Raw genomic sequence first — 14,627 nt, 5'->3', positions numbered from 1 at the left:
AACAGGAGGTAGCTTTAAATGTACAGGGAGCTCTTGGCGAAGCTTTACAGCCTGTGCTAGCAAAGAGTAGTGCCTAGAACATTCCAAGTACTGACAAATGAAAAAGTTTATATTTTAAGTAAAATTCTAATAATGCTTTATATGTTTTTGTACCAAAAGGTTGTTTCAAGAGTCTGGTCTCTCTTATGTGTTTGGCATATGAAGTTGGCAGAAGGGTGAGGAGGATTGGAGAGGTAAAGGAGTAGGAGACTGGTAATAAAGATTAATGACCCTGCAGTAAATGTCCTGTGCTGTATTTAGTGATGAGAGGACAACAACAAAAGAAACAAAGGATATCAAACAGAAAGAATGTATATTAAAAAATTCAGATACATTAAAGAGGGGAAAGCAATTAAGGAGGTGCCAAACCAAGCAGTGTAACTTAGGTAATTAGTGCTAGGTCATTGGCCTTCTCATAAACAAGGTATCCAAACCCGCTGTAGCACTCCTTGGAAAGTTGCACTTCCCATTTGGTTGGATGCCACAGCAAATGCCAACACAGTAACTTTGCCCTTACCATACTCTGTATACACCAGCTCTGCCATGGGCAGAAGAGTTCAAGGGGGCAGCGTGAGCTCTTTGATGATCAGGTAGATCAGACTTTTGCTGATTAAAGGATGGAAAAATATGTGACAGTCTTTTTAAAGCATAGAAAAAAGTTAATAGTTTCGGTGAGTACTTTAAGAACTCTTTTCAAAAGATGAAAAAGTTTTCTGTGTATTTTTTTTCACTGCTACACTACAACTTCCCTTCCATCGAAAAAAGAAAAAAAAAAAAAAAAAGTACAAACCTATAGAAAAAATAAAACCATGAGTGAATGAGTGAAAACTGTTCCTGAAAACTTTGCAGAATTGTAACAGCTTTCTCTTTGTTAAATTGATTGGTATAGCAACATTATAAAATCACTATTAGAATTCATTGTACACAACAGAAAGTGCTGAAATGTCAGCAGACTATACAGCAAAAAGTAATGGGTTCTGAACTTCTGTTAGTCAAAAATGATTTTGTTTCAAATTAGAAATTGATTTTTTTTGGACACAAGCCCTTTCCAGGCTTCCGTCTTTTGTAGCTGGGCCCAGGACAGATTAACCTCCACCACACAAGAGCCAGCCTGATGATACCTTTCTCAAAGTGCCTTTTCAATTGTTGCTTTCTAATGTTGCTGGGGTCTTAACCAATAACACAAGTTATTTGTCCCCTTGCTATTACACTATATTTTTCTCATTTTGCCATTTTATTTTAGTGCTGACACACAACATGAATGTGTTGACAAGTTAACAGAAGACTATGTTAAGCCTCGTGGTATAACCACCAGACCAATTCTGACTGGTTCTCCTCTGACCAAAGTGCAATGGCTAAGAATGGAGAAAGCTGAACTAAGAGTTTTCCATCTCTGAAAGACTAATACAAGAGAAAGTAGATTCTATCTCACATCATATGTCTGCTCACTTTTATTTTTGTTTTTGGTAGAAAAGTCTAAAAAGAATATTCTACATTATTCAAAAGAAACGGAGGTCTTGCAGAGCATTTGCCCTAGGTCAAACAAAACGTATTTTTGTTTTTGTTTCAAATTGTGGATAGTCTTCCTTCTGAAGTCTGGATTAATTATGATCTGTCAATTACCTTGGAAAGGATTAAATAATCTGTAGGTTAATCATAATTAAAACAAACAAACAAACAAACAAAATGACAAAGGAGGTAGCAGGTGAGTAAAGGTAGGGAGAGGTACACCTGCAAGGTCTTTTCATGAAGCACTGCGATTCTCAAATAAATATGAGAGTGGCTACAAAGATTATGAAAAATTGATTGCTTAACACCAGAGGTAAAAAGGTGTTGTCTGGTGAAAAAAGAAGGAAATCAGGGTTAATAGTTGTGAGCTGAAAGAGATGTGTTACAAAGGTGTGAACAGAACAGGGTTCAGAGAACACTTTGGCAAATCTTTTCTGTACAGTGAGGCTCATTCCCTTTCAAAGTCCTTTGTTTAAGGCCATTAGGATAGATTAAGCCAAGAGCCACTCTAGAATAACTGGGAAACACAGTTAAATGTCCTTCATTCAACATTTGACCTTTATTTAGAACTGATTTCAAAATCTACACATAAAGCTGGGCGTGGCAGTGCATGTCTGTAATCTCAGCAACTTGGGAGGCTGAGGCAGGAGAATCACAAGTTGGAGACCAGCCTCAGTGAGGCCCAAAGTAACTTAGTGAGATCCTGTCTTAAAATAAAAAGTAAAAAGAACTGGGGATGTAGTTCAGTGGTAAAGTGCCCCGGGTTCAATCATCAGTACCAAAAACCAAAAATCAAAACCAAACAAAACAACGACAATATCTACCACATATAAAATAGGAAGCATTACTAGCACTTGAAGGACTGCTTGGCAATATCTGATTTAGACTTGTGAGGTTGTTTTAGCCACAATGTGGACCTACAGATGATTTCTTTTCTACCTTCTTTGTATCCAGAAAAATGAGGATTAACTGTTGTTAGGATTTTTGATGCTAGAAGAGATTTATGTACACTTGTCCTCTTTACTAATTTTGAACACTATTTTATGTTTATGACCATATTAATACTTAATTCTTATAGGTTGCTAACTAAACACTGTTTGTTAACTAAACACTGTTTCTCATACAAGTATTCTAAGAGAAATGCAGATGAAATTAATCCAGTAGCTGTGCCACTGTGGCCCCATAGGCACATGTCAGTTTGTAACATTAACTCCTTCTCAGCATTTAGAAAATCATCTGATGTTCACTGGTTAGCAGCAACCAACAACCACCTTGCCCATGCAGCTTCTCATTTTGATATTACAGATGCTAAACTTACCTCTTTGGGGTCTACATGTATCTTTCTTTGGACTTGTCCACTCGGCATCATCTTCTACATGAAACTGAAACCCAACTGTCTTCTTCTCCCTCCTATTCTCTCCACTGTTTGAGGAATCATGGTACTTTTTAAAGGACAATGAGGTTCCAGGCAGCCATCCATCACATTTTGACTTTAACAAACTGAAAGAGCAAACATGAATGAACTGCAGAAAGCACAGAAGGGGATACAGATCACACAAGGATATTTAAATTCAGCATGAGGTGAAATGCAATTCATGGAAGTAAGAATTCGCCTTATATTTTTTAATTAAATGTTTAATTTTAATTGACATTTAATTTGAATAATTTACTAACAGTCTATTTCGTGTCCTGCCATAACAAATCAAATGTTCTTACAGAGTTTATGATTAGGAGGAACTATCCTTATCTCCCAGAGTCATAAGTCTGTGCTGAACTTCAATTAGAAGGAACAGGCTAGTGGAATAGTGAGGGCTAACACATCAGAATATTTCTCCCTAAAAAATAAAATATTTTAAGAAGAAATGTGTTAACATTGGAAACAGTTTATTAATGAGAGAAAAAAATAAGTGCATGTGTTTGTGACCTTAAGATGTCACTATTTGCTGATAACATGATTCTCTATTTAGAGGATCCAAAAAACTTCTCCAGAAAACTTCTAGACCTCATAAATGAATCCAGAAAAATAGCAAGTTATAAAATCAACACTCATAAATCTAAAGCATTTTTATACATAAGTGATGGAACATCTGAAAGGGAAATGAGGAAAACAACTCCATTCACAATAGCCTCAAAAAAAAAAAAAAAAAAAAAAAAAAACTTGGGAATCAATCTAACCAAAGAGGTAAAAGATCTCTACAATGAAAACTACAAAACATTGAAGAAAGAAATTGAGGAAGACCTTAGAAGATAGAAAGATCTCCCATGTTCTTGGATAGGCAGAATTAATATTATTGGCCATACTTCCAAAGGTGCTATACAGATTTAATGCAATTCCAATTAAAATCCCTATGACATTTCTCATAAAAACAGAAAAAGCAATCATGAAATTCATCTGGAAGAACAAAAGACGCAGAATAGTGAGAAAGTCCTCCTTATAATTCTCAGCAAGACGATCTCATGCAGTGCCAACCTCCACATTCCACTCCTCCTCATTCCACTCAAGTGCCAACATCTAATACCACATTAGCCCCAGGAGGGAATACCTCTCTACCCTGCAAAACTCTGATATTCTATGCCAAGTTGCCCTACTCTGCAGATGCCCTCTTTACACTACTCAAGTCCTAACACTTCAAGATCAAATTAATTTTTGGCTAAGATGTGAGGTAGGGATCAAGTTTCATCTCCCTCACATCTATATCCAAAATATCCAGCATTATTTATTTAAAAGATTTTCTTTTTTGTACTGGATTGCTTGGCATCACTATCATAAAACAGTTGAGTATGTGAGTGTGTGTGTGTGTGTCTGTGTTTCTGGACTCTATTCTTTTTTATTTATCTATTCATCTATGTTAATGTGAGTACTAACCTGGATTGATTCTGTAACTTTAATTTACGTGCCTGAGAATAGTTAGCCCAAAATCTTCAATTTATTCTTCTACAGTAGCAGAGATGGTCAATGCTATTGTAGGCTTTTTTTTTTTATGTTCATGAGGAAGATTGGCTGATCATTTTCTTCTCTTTTACTGCATTTATCTGGTTTAGGTCTTGCAAAAAGAGTTGGAAAAAGTTTCTTCTTCCTCCAGTTCAAGTGATTCTCAAATCCTGTAGAAGAGAATTTTCCCACACAGGGAATTTGGAAATTTCTGGAGAGGCTTTTGTCATAACTGAGGTTGCTCCGGGTGTCTAATGAATAGAGGATTCTGCTGAACATCCTACAATGCACAGGACAGTGCTCTTCTTCCATCACCCACAAAGAATTATCTGATCAGAAGTCAGTAGTACCAAGGCTAATAAATCCTGCTCCAGTCTGTGAGTGAGCTTGTGTCACTGTTTCTTCTTTAGATGTTAGGGAGGATTCTCAAGTGAAGTGATCTGTATTTTACTTATGGCAAGGTTCTATTACAGTGACAATACCCTGATAGCTACTTTTGCTTCTCTCCCTTTACCTGGCATTCTAAATTCTAAAGAAAATTCTCACCTAAGTAAGATGTTAACTATTAAATAATCTACTAGATTTACAGAACCCAGAAAACCAGTGATCTTCAGATAACATCAAACTGTGTCACTCTCCTTATTGTTTTTTAACTTTGTGCATCAACTAACAAAAACAATGTAAACTGTTGTGAAGTTTAACATGCAGAAAAATAATGTTTGTCTGAAGGATTATAGGAACTAGCCTCAAGACATCAAGGTCTGTTGCCATGTTCTGGAGGGGAGGGTGCAGAAAAGGAGATACATACCCTCATGCCCTAGATGATGAAGATCCCAACCAGAATGTAACTTTCCTGCCACTGTCTTACTGGTAGGCGACAGAAAGATATGAGCAATGGGAACACGACATTCTGAGATAATTCTATAAACCGGACCTACTATGCTGACTCCCACATGTTTTCTTTTAAAAAAAATGTACTGGCATCCCTGACTGGCCTAAGTCAAGAGGATATACTATATTTCTCAACAAACAACATATTATCTGCAGAAGAAATGCTGGCCATAGGCTCCTCCTTTCCAGTAAGAAGAACACAAGTTACCCTGAAGGAGGGGCCTTTTATGACTTTCACACAGATCAGATTACAGAACTCAGGGAGACAGGATCATTAAAAGTAAAGCCCCCTAACCACGAAATTCGTAAGAACAAGTTCCAATTAGAACTGGTAAGCACAGGTTAAAGTGACCCAGAGTTGTCTTGGATCTTTAGCATATCATTATAGTACTAAAATCTTTCCCCATGGGACAAGACCATATGCAGTGGATCCCTGGAAGTCTGATGCAATCCTGCTGTCTATCAAAAGTCAAGATCGGACCTAGGTGGGACTCTCTGGAAACTTCCTTGGGCCTCCAATAACCTGGAGGGCAGGAGGGGCACACTGCCCCCTCTGTGAAAGGATCCACTTTCTCCAATCTCCCTTAAGAGTGTCAACCTTTTCTTTTCCTTATCTCCTCTAATAAACTCATGTATGTTACTATGTGTAGTCTGTCTGAAATCCTTCTGGTGTAATTACAAGAAACAGGAACTAAGGACTCCTGTGGCTACCTTGATTTCATGGCAAGCCTATGCTCTATAACACACAAAATCATAATAAAATTCATATCTCTGAACTTATCATACATAAAATCCAGGATACAAGTTACCATACATAAAAAGAAAGAAAATGTGACCTACATTCAAGGAATATAATCAGTCTATTAAAATCAACCTTACATATAAGGACCTTATTTAAATAAGCTAGTATAAATAAAGATGGTTCCTGACTTTGATAATTCAATTAGGACTTTTCAACTTTTCAATGTTATGAAAGCATACACATACAACTTATTTTGTTTCTTGCTTTCAGTATAGTATTTGAAAAATTATATGAGATCGTCAACACTTTATAAAACAGGCTTTGTGTTAGATGATTTTATTCAACCATAGGCTAATGTAAGTGTTCTGAATACACTGAAGGGTAAGCTAAGGTAAGTTACAATGTTTGATAGGTTAGGTGAATTAAATGAATTTTTGACTTAAGGTATTTTCAATTTATAATAGGATTTCAGGAAGTAATCCCATCATAAGTCAAGTATCAACCATACATTGACGGACAGAAAAGAAAACATTCTCTTAATGACTGAACAGACAGGCAGTTTCAGCAGAAATGTTGAAACTCTAATTTGAACTAGAAGGAAATTAATTCAAGATCTGAAAATTAGTGTTATAAAAATTAGAAAATGGAAACGGTAAATGAATTTTATGAGCGAAACAACAGAAGTTATCTAATTTGAACAACATATAGGAAAAAATATTAAAGAAAAGTTGCAAAAGCCTCAGGGATCTTTGAGACAATGTTCAACTGTCTAACAAGCATAACTTATTCAAAGGAGAAGACAATGAGAATTGGGTAGAAAAAATAGAAAAAAATGTATCAAATAAATAATGCAGAATAGTTTCCAATTTTGATGAAAAACATTGATCTAACAGTCAAATTATCTAAAACCAAAGATAAAATAATACTAGAAACAATGAAAAAAATGTTAATTATACAGAAGAATGGTAATAGTAAGAACAGTTAACATCAGAATAGCAATGGTCAGAAGACAGTGCAATATCTTTAGAACGCCGACAAATGACAAAGAGAAATGGAAACAAACAAACCTGCCATTTCAGAATTCTACATCTTATGAAAATGCCCCATATAATGAAGGAGAAATAATATTTTCAGATAAAAACAGTAAAAATTTGTTTCCAGCACACCTGTGCTACAAGAAACAACAGGATGTTTTTCAAGTGGAAGGAAAATAACACCAGATGAAAATCTGGATCTATATTGAGAGAAATGAAGAGCACCAGAAATAGAAATAGTACATACGTGGATAAACATAAAAGATTGTGTTTTTTTAGTCTTCTTTTAATTTATTTAAAAATTATATGAGTGTTTAAAACAAAAATAATAACACTGTTATGGGGTTTATAATACAGTGAGTTATGACAAGATACAAATGACAATAATATCACAAAGAATGGGAAGGTAAATGTACTTATAGAAAAGACCTACATTCTGCATAAGGTGGCACAGTATTAGTATGATACGGACTTTAATTAAAGTTAGGGAAGCATTTTGTAAGCTCTACAGAAATTACTTTAAAAATGCAAAAGGTATACTTAAAGAGCTAATAGATTACAGTAGAAAAATTTTATGGTTTAAATACCTGGTATCCCCCACAAGCTCATGTGTGAGACAAAGCAAGAAAGTTTAGAGGTGAAATGATTAAATTATGAGAGCCTTAATCTAATCAGTGCATTAATCCCCTCATAGGGATTAACTGGGTGGTAACTGTAGGCAGGTAGGATGTAGCTAGAGGAGCTGGGTGGTTGGGAGGGTGCCCTTGGGGTTTATATTTTGTCCTTGGTGAGAGAAGTCATCTCTCTCTCTCTTTACTTCCTGGTTTCATGTCTTGAGCTGATTTTCTCTTCCACATCTTCTGGTCATGATGTTCTGCCTCACCTCAGGCCAAAGCAATGGAGTTGGCCATCTGTGAACTGAGACCTCTGAAATAAACTTCAGCTCCCAAATAAATTTTCCTCCTCTAAAATTATTCATGTCAGTTTTGGTCATAGGAATGAAAAAGCTAAAATGAAATTATTTAATATCTAATTAATTATAAGAGAAAAATGATAAAAATATTATCCTTCTCTTCTTAAAAAAAAAAAAAAAAAAAAAAAAAAAGAGAAATGGCAAACCAAACAAGAAAAAGAAAAAAAAAGTATATTAATAGGAAGGGTGATCAAAAAGCAAAATAGTAGAACTAAATCTGACAGTATTAATAACTAGGTTAAATTTAGATTGTTAGACTAGAGAAAAGTAGAGAATCCAACTAGATGCTGCTCACAAGAGTCATATTTTAAACATAGTAAACAGGTTGACATAAAAGGATGGAAAGAAATATGCCACATAAACAAAACATGTGAAAGATTGTCATGGCTACATACTCTCAAATAAATTTACATTTATAAAAAGAGTATTACCAGAGATAGAGAGAAGTATTTCATCATGATGAGATAAATTATCAAATAGACATAAAAATCATAAATAGAGATGCATCTAAAACAGAGCTTCAGAATATATGTAGCACAAACTGGTAAGACTAAAGGAAAATGTAGAAAAATTAATATAATATCTGGAGAGTTTAAAAGACCTTTGTTAACAGTTGACAGGAAAAGAGGGACAAATATTTAACATACTATGGAAGAACACAACAACACTATTCATAAATTTGACCTAATTAACATTTACAGAATGCTACATTCAACAGAATATACATTTTTAAAAGTGCACATGAAATTTGACCAAGATGGATCACACATTGTGTTATAAAATAAATTTCAATACATTTCAAAATAATGAAAGTTAACAGAATGTATAGTCTGACCATAAGTGTTAAACTAAAAATTAAAAAGATAGTTAAAAAAAATTTCAAGTATTTGTAAATTACTTAACATCCTTTTAAATAACCCATAGATTAAAAGAACACACAAACAGAAATTAGTAAATATATTTAAATCAATAAACAAACCTCTATCAAAATTTAAGGTATGGGGCTGGGTTTATGGCTCACAGTAGAGTGCTTGCCTAGCATGTGAGGCATTGGGTTATAAAAAAAATTTAAGGGTCTCTTATTTTTCCAAATGAATTTCATAATTGCATTTTTTATTTCAATAAACAACATCATTGAGATTGTAATAGGAATTGTATTAAGTATATAATGCTTATGGTAGTATGGCAATTTTGACAATATTAATTCTGCCTATCCAAGAACATGGGAGGTCTCTCCATTTTCTAAGGTCTTCCTCAATTTCTTTCTTTAGTGTTCTGTAGTTTTCATTGTAGAGGACTTTCACCTTTTTTGTTAGATTGGTTCCCAAGTATTTTATTTTTTTTGAGGCTATTATAAATGGAATAGATTTTATGATTTCTTTCAGCTGATTCATCATTGGTGTATAGGAACACAATTGATTTATGGGTGTTAGTTTTATATCCTGCTACTTTGCTGAATTTATTTATGAGTTGTAGAAGCTTTCTGGTGGAGTTTTTTGGGTCTCCTAAATATAGAATCATGTCATTGGCAAATAGTGATAGTCTGAGTTCTTCTTTTCCTATTTGGGCATCCCTTTAACTTCTTTCTTCTGTCTGATTGCTCTGGCTAGAGTTTCAAGGATGATATTGAATAGAAATGGTGAAAGAGGTCACCCCTGTCTTGTTTCAGTTTTTAGAGGGAATCCTTTCAGTTTTTCTCCATTTAGAATGATGTTGGCCTTGGATTTAGCACAGATAGACCTTAAACTACACCACAGAGCCATAGTAACAAAAATGGCATGGTATTGGCACCAAAATAGACATGTACCAATACACCAAATGGTACAAAACAGAAGACATAGAGACAAACCCACATAAATATTGTTATTTCATACTAGACAAAGGTGCCAAAAACACATCAGGTACAAGACAGACCATTCAACAAATAGTGCTGGGAAAACTAAAAATCCATATGTAAAAAAATGAAATTAAATCTCTATCTCTCACCCTGTGCAAATATCAACTCAAAGTGGATCAAAGACATAGGCACTAGAACAGAGACCCTGCAACTAATAGAAGAAAAAGTAGGCTCAAATCTTCATCATGTCAGTTTAGGACATGATTTCCTTAACAAGATCCCTAAAGTGCAAGAAGTAAAATCAAGAATCAATAAATGGGATGGATTCAAACTAAAAAGCTTCTTCTCAGCAAAGGAAACAATAACATGAAGAGAGAGCCTACAGAATGGGAGAAAATCATTACCACTTGCACCTCAGATAGAGCACTAACCTCCAGGATATATAAAGAACTCAAAAAAACTTAACACCAAATAAACAAATAACCCAATCAATAAATGGGCTAAGGAACTGAACAGACAGTTCACAGAAGAAACATAATTGATCAAGAAACATATAAAAAATGTTCAACATCTATAGTAAATCAAAATGAGAGAGGTGCAAATCAAAACTACTCTAGGATTTCATCTCACTCCAGTCAGGATGGCAATTATCAAGAATACAGTAAAGTAGCAGGATATAAGATCAATGCTCATAAATCTATTGTGTTTTTATATGTAAGTGATGAATACTCAGAAAGAGAAGTTAGGAAAACTACCCCATTCACAATAGCCTCGAAAAAAATAAAATACTTGGGAATCAATCTAACGAAAGAGGTGAAAGACCTCTACAATGAGAACTACAGAACACTAAAGAAAGAAATTAAAGAAAACCTTAGAAGATGGAAAGATCTCCCATGTTCTTGGATAGGCAGAATTAATATTGTCAAAATGGCCGTACTACCAAAAGTGCTATTCAGATTCAATGCAATTCCAATTAAAATCCCAATGATGTACCTCACAGAAATAGAGCAAGCAATCATGAAATTCATCTGGAAGAATAAGAGACCCAGAATAGCTAAAGCAATCCTTAGCAGGAAGAGTGAAGCAGGGGGTATCACAATACCAGAACTCCAACTATACTACAGAGCAATAGTAACAAAAACAGCATGGTATTGGCACCAAAATAGACAGGTAGATCAATAGTACAGAATAGAAGACATGGATGCAAACCCAAATGAATACAATTTTCTCATACTAGACAAAGGTGCCAAAAATATGCAATGGAGAAAAGATAGCCTCTTCAACAAATGGTGCTGGGAAAACTGGAAAACCATATGCAACAGAATGAAATTAAACCCCTATCTCTCACCCTGCACAAAACTCAACTCACAATGGATCAAGAACCTCGGAATCAGACCAGAGACCCTGCTTCTTATAGAGGAAAAAGTAAGTCCAAATCTTCATCTTGTTGGCTTAGGATCAGACTTCTTTAACAGGACTCCCATAGCACAAGAAATAAAGCAAGAATCAATAACTGAGATAGATTCAAACTAAAGAGCTTTCTCTTAGCAAAGGATACTATCAGCAATGTGAAGAGAGAGCCTACAGAGTGGGAGAAAATTTTTGCCACTCATACTTCAGATAGAGCACTAATTTCCAGAATCTACAAAGAACTCAAAAAACTCTACACCAAGAATACAAATAACCCAATCAACAAATGGGCTAAGGAAATGAACAGACACTTCACAGAAGAAGATCTACAAGCAATCAACAGATACATGAAAAAATGTTCAATCTCTAGTAATAAGAGAAACGCAAATCAAAACTACCCTAAGATTCCATCTCACTCCAATTAGAATGGCGATTATCAAGAATACAAGCAACAATAGGTGTTGGTGAGGATATGGGGGATAAGGTACATTCATACCTTGCTGGTGGGGTTGCAAATTAGTGCAGTCACTCTGGAAAGCAGTGTGGAGATTCCTTAGAAAACTTGGAATGGAACCACCATTTGACCCAGCTATCCCACTCCTTGGCCTATGCCCAAAGGACTTAAAATCAGCTTTCTACAGAGATACATCAATGTTCATAGCTGCTCAATTCACAATAGCCAGACTATGGAACCAACCTAGATGCCCTTCAATTGATGAATGGATAAAGAAACTGTGGTGTATATATACAATGGTATATTATTCAGCCATAAAGAAGAATAAAACTATGGCATTTGCAGGCAAATGGATGAAATTGGAGAATATCATGCTGAGATAAGCCAATCTCAAAAAACCAAAGGATGAATGATCTCGCTGATAGGCTGATGATGATACATAATGGGGGGTGGGAGGGAGGCAAGAATGGAGGAAGGAGAAACTGTATAGCGGGAAAAGAGGGGTGGGAGGGGTGTGGGGGAGGAAAAAATAACAATGAATCAAACACCATTACCCTATGTAAATGTATGATTACACACACACACACACACACACACACACACACACACACACAAAGAATACAAACAACAATAAATGTTGGCAGAGAATGTGGGGAAAAAGTTACACTCATACATTGCTGATGGGACTGCAGATTGGTTTGACCACTATGGAAAGCAGTATGGAGATTCCTCAGAAAACTTGGAATGGAACCACCATTTGACCCAATTATCCCACTCCTTCATTTATATCCAAAGGACTTAAAATTAGCATACTAATTTTGATGCATCCACATCAATATTTATAGCAGTTCAATTCACAATAGCTAAACTATGCAATCAATCCAGATGCCCTTCGACAGATGAATGGATAAATAAAATATGGTACATATGCACAATGGAATATTACTTAGCCTTAAAGAAGAATGAAGTTATGGTATTTGCAGGAAAATAGGTGGAACTAGAGAATATCATGCTAAGTGAAATAAACCAATCCCAATCCCAAAAAACAAAGGATGAATGTTTTCTCTGATAAGAGGATGCTGATCCATGGTGGGGGCAGGGGCAGGGAACAATGAAAGAACTTTGGATTGTGCAGAGGAAAGTGGTGGGGCAGTGGGGATGGGAAGATCGGTAGAATGAGACAGACATTATTACCCTATTACTACTGGTGTGATTCAGCACCATGTTCAGTCAGAGGAATGAAAAATTATGCTCCATTTGTGTACAATGTGTCAAAATCCATTCTACTGACATGTATAACCAATTAGAACAAATTAAAGAAAAGGAAAGGATATTAAGGGGAAAAAAATTTAAGGTATGAAGGAGGACTGATTCGAGAGAAAATAACCTTAAAGCCTATACTAGGCTTTGAAAAGAAGAAAAATCTTAAATCAATGATTTAATATTTTATCTTATGAAGCTAGAAAATGAAGAGCATACTAGATATAAAGTAAGGAAGAGAAAGAAAATGGTAGTGTAGAAATCCAAATAGACAAGTAATAAAAATACAAAAGAAACACAAAAGTTGGCCATTTAAAAAGATCAGTAAAATTTATAAATGCCTATACCAAGGCAAATTAAGAAAAAGAAAAATTTCCTATTATAAAAACTAGGATCAGAGACGATATAAAAGAATATTAAGGATATATTATGAATAACTTGATGCCACTCTGCTGTTCATTTTATTAATAAAACAAAATGCACACATTTCTTAAACATGCAATTTGTCAAACTGTCTCAGGAAGAAACAGAAAATATGACTAGTCTTTTACCTACTAGAGAAATTGTATTCAAAATAAAAAATATTCCCATAAAGAAAAAGACCTGGATACCCTCATTGTTAAATTCTATCACACATAAGAAAGAAATATTACCATTCTTACACAAATTCTGTTAGAAATAGAAGATACTTCTCATTAAATTTTATGGTGTTATATGATACAAAAATCTGATTATGTCATTATAAGAATATCACAAAGTAGTATCCTTCATGAACTTATGACACAAGAATCCTCAACGAAACATCAGCAAACCAAATTCAGATATATGTAAAATGGTACTACATCATGGCCAAGTGAGTATTTTTCCAGAATGCAGTGTTGGATTAATATCCAAAAATAAATTCAGGTAAATGATCACATTAAAATAATAAAAGAAAAACATGATTGTATCAACACACATGTTAAAAAGCATTTGAGAAAATTTTCATAAGAACTCTCAGCAAACTAGGAATATAAAGTAATTTGTTTCAACCTGGTAAAGAGCTTCCTAAGGTTTGGATGTGGTTTTTCCCCAAGGTGTGTTAGAAGGCTGGTCCCCTTGGCAGTGGTATCAGAAAGTGGTGTGGAACCTTCAAGAGGTACAAACTAGTGGGAGGCCCTCTTATCAATTTTAAGTGTGTCCTTAGAAAGGATTATAGCACCTAGCCTCTTTGGCTTCCTATTTTGCAATGTGATTTCTTTCTTCTCCTACATGTACTCTTTTGTGTGTGGGGACTTTGTCAGAGCCAGCACAATGTCATTTGGACTTTTAAGCTTCCAAAATTGTGAACTAAATTAACCTGTGTTTCAGTCAGTTTTTTCACCATTGCAACTGAAAGACCCAACCAGAACAACTGTAGAGGAAGAAAGGTTTATGTAAGGGGCTCACAGTTTTAGAGGTTTCAATCCATAGGCAGAAGACTCAAGGTGAGGCAGGACATCATGGAGGAAGAGTATGGCAGAAGAAAACAGCTCACATGATGGTCAAGAAGCAGAAAGAGAGACTC

General features: G+C 35.0%; 1 protein-coding gene across 7 annotated transcripts in view; it reads right to left on the bottom strand.

Annotated features, from left to right (window-relative positions):
• Positions 1-14,627, bottom strand: part of KIAA1328 — a 301,449-nt gene that overhangs the window by 66,863 nt on the left and 219,959 nt on the right. For all 7 annotated transcript variants that reach the window (XM_079108525.1, XM_079108526.1, XM_079108527.1 and 4 more), the window contains one exon: positions 2,867-3,048. In XM_079108525.1, coding sequence (XP_078964651.1) covers positions 2,867-3,048 — 182 coding nt within the window. The remainder of the gene's footprint in view (positions 1-2,866; positions 3,049-14,627) is intronic.

This window comes from Sciurus vulgaris, assembly GCF_902686455.1.
Source record: "Sciurus vulgaris genome assembly, chromosome: 13".
Classification (NCBI taxonomy): Eukaryota; Metazoa; Chordata; class Mammalia; order Rodentia; family Sciuridae; genus Sciurus; species Sciurus vulgaris.
This window is presented reverse-complemented; position numbering and strand designations above follow the sequence as displayed.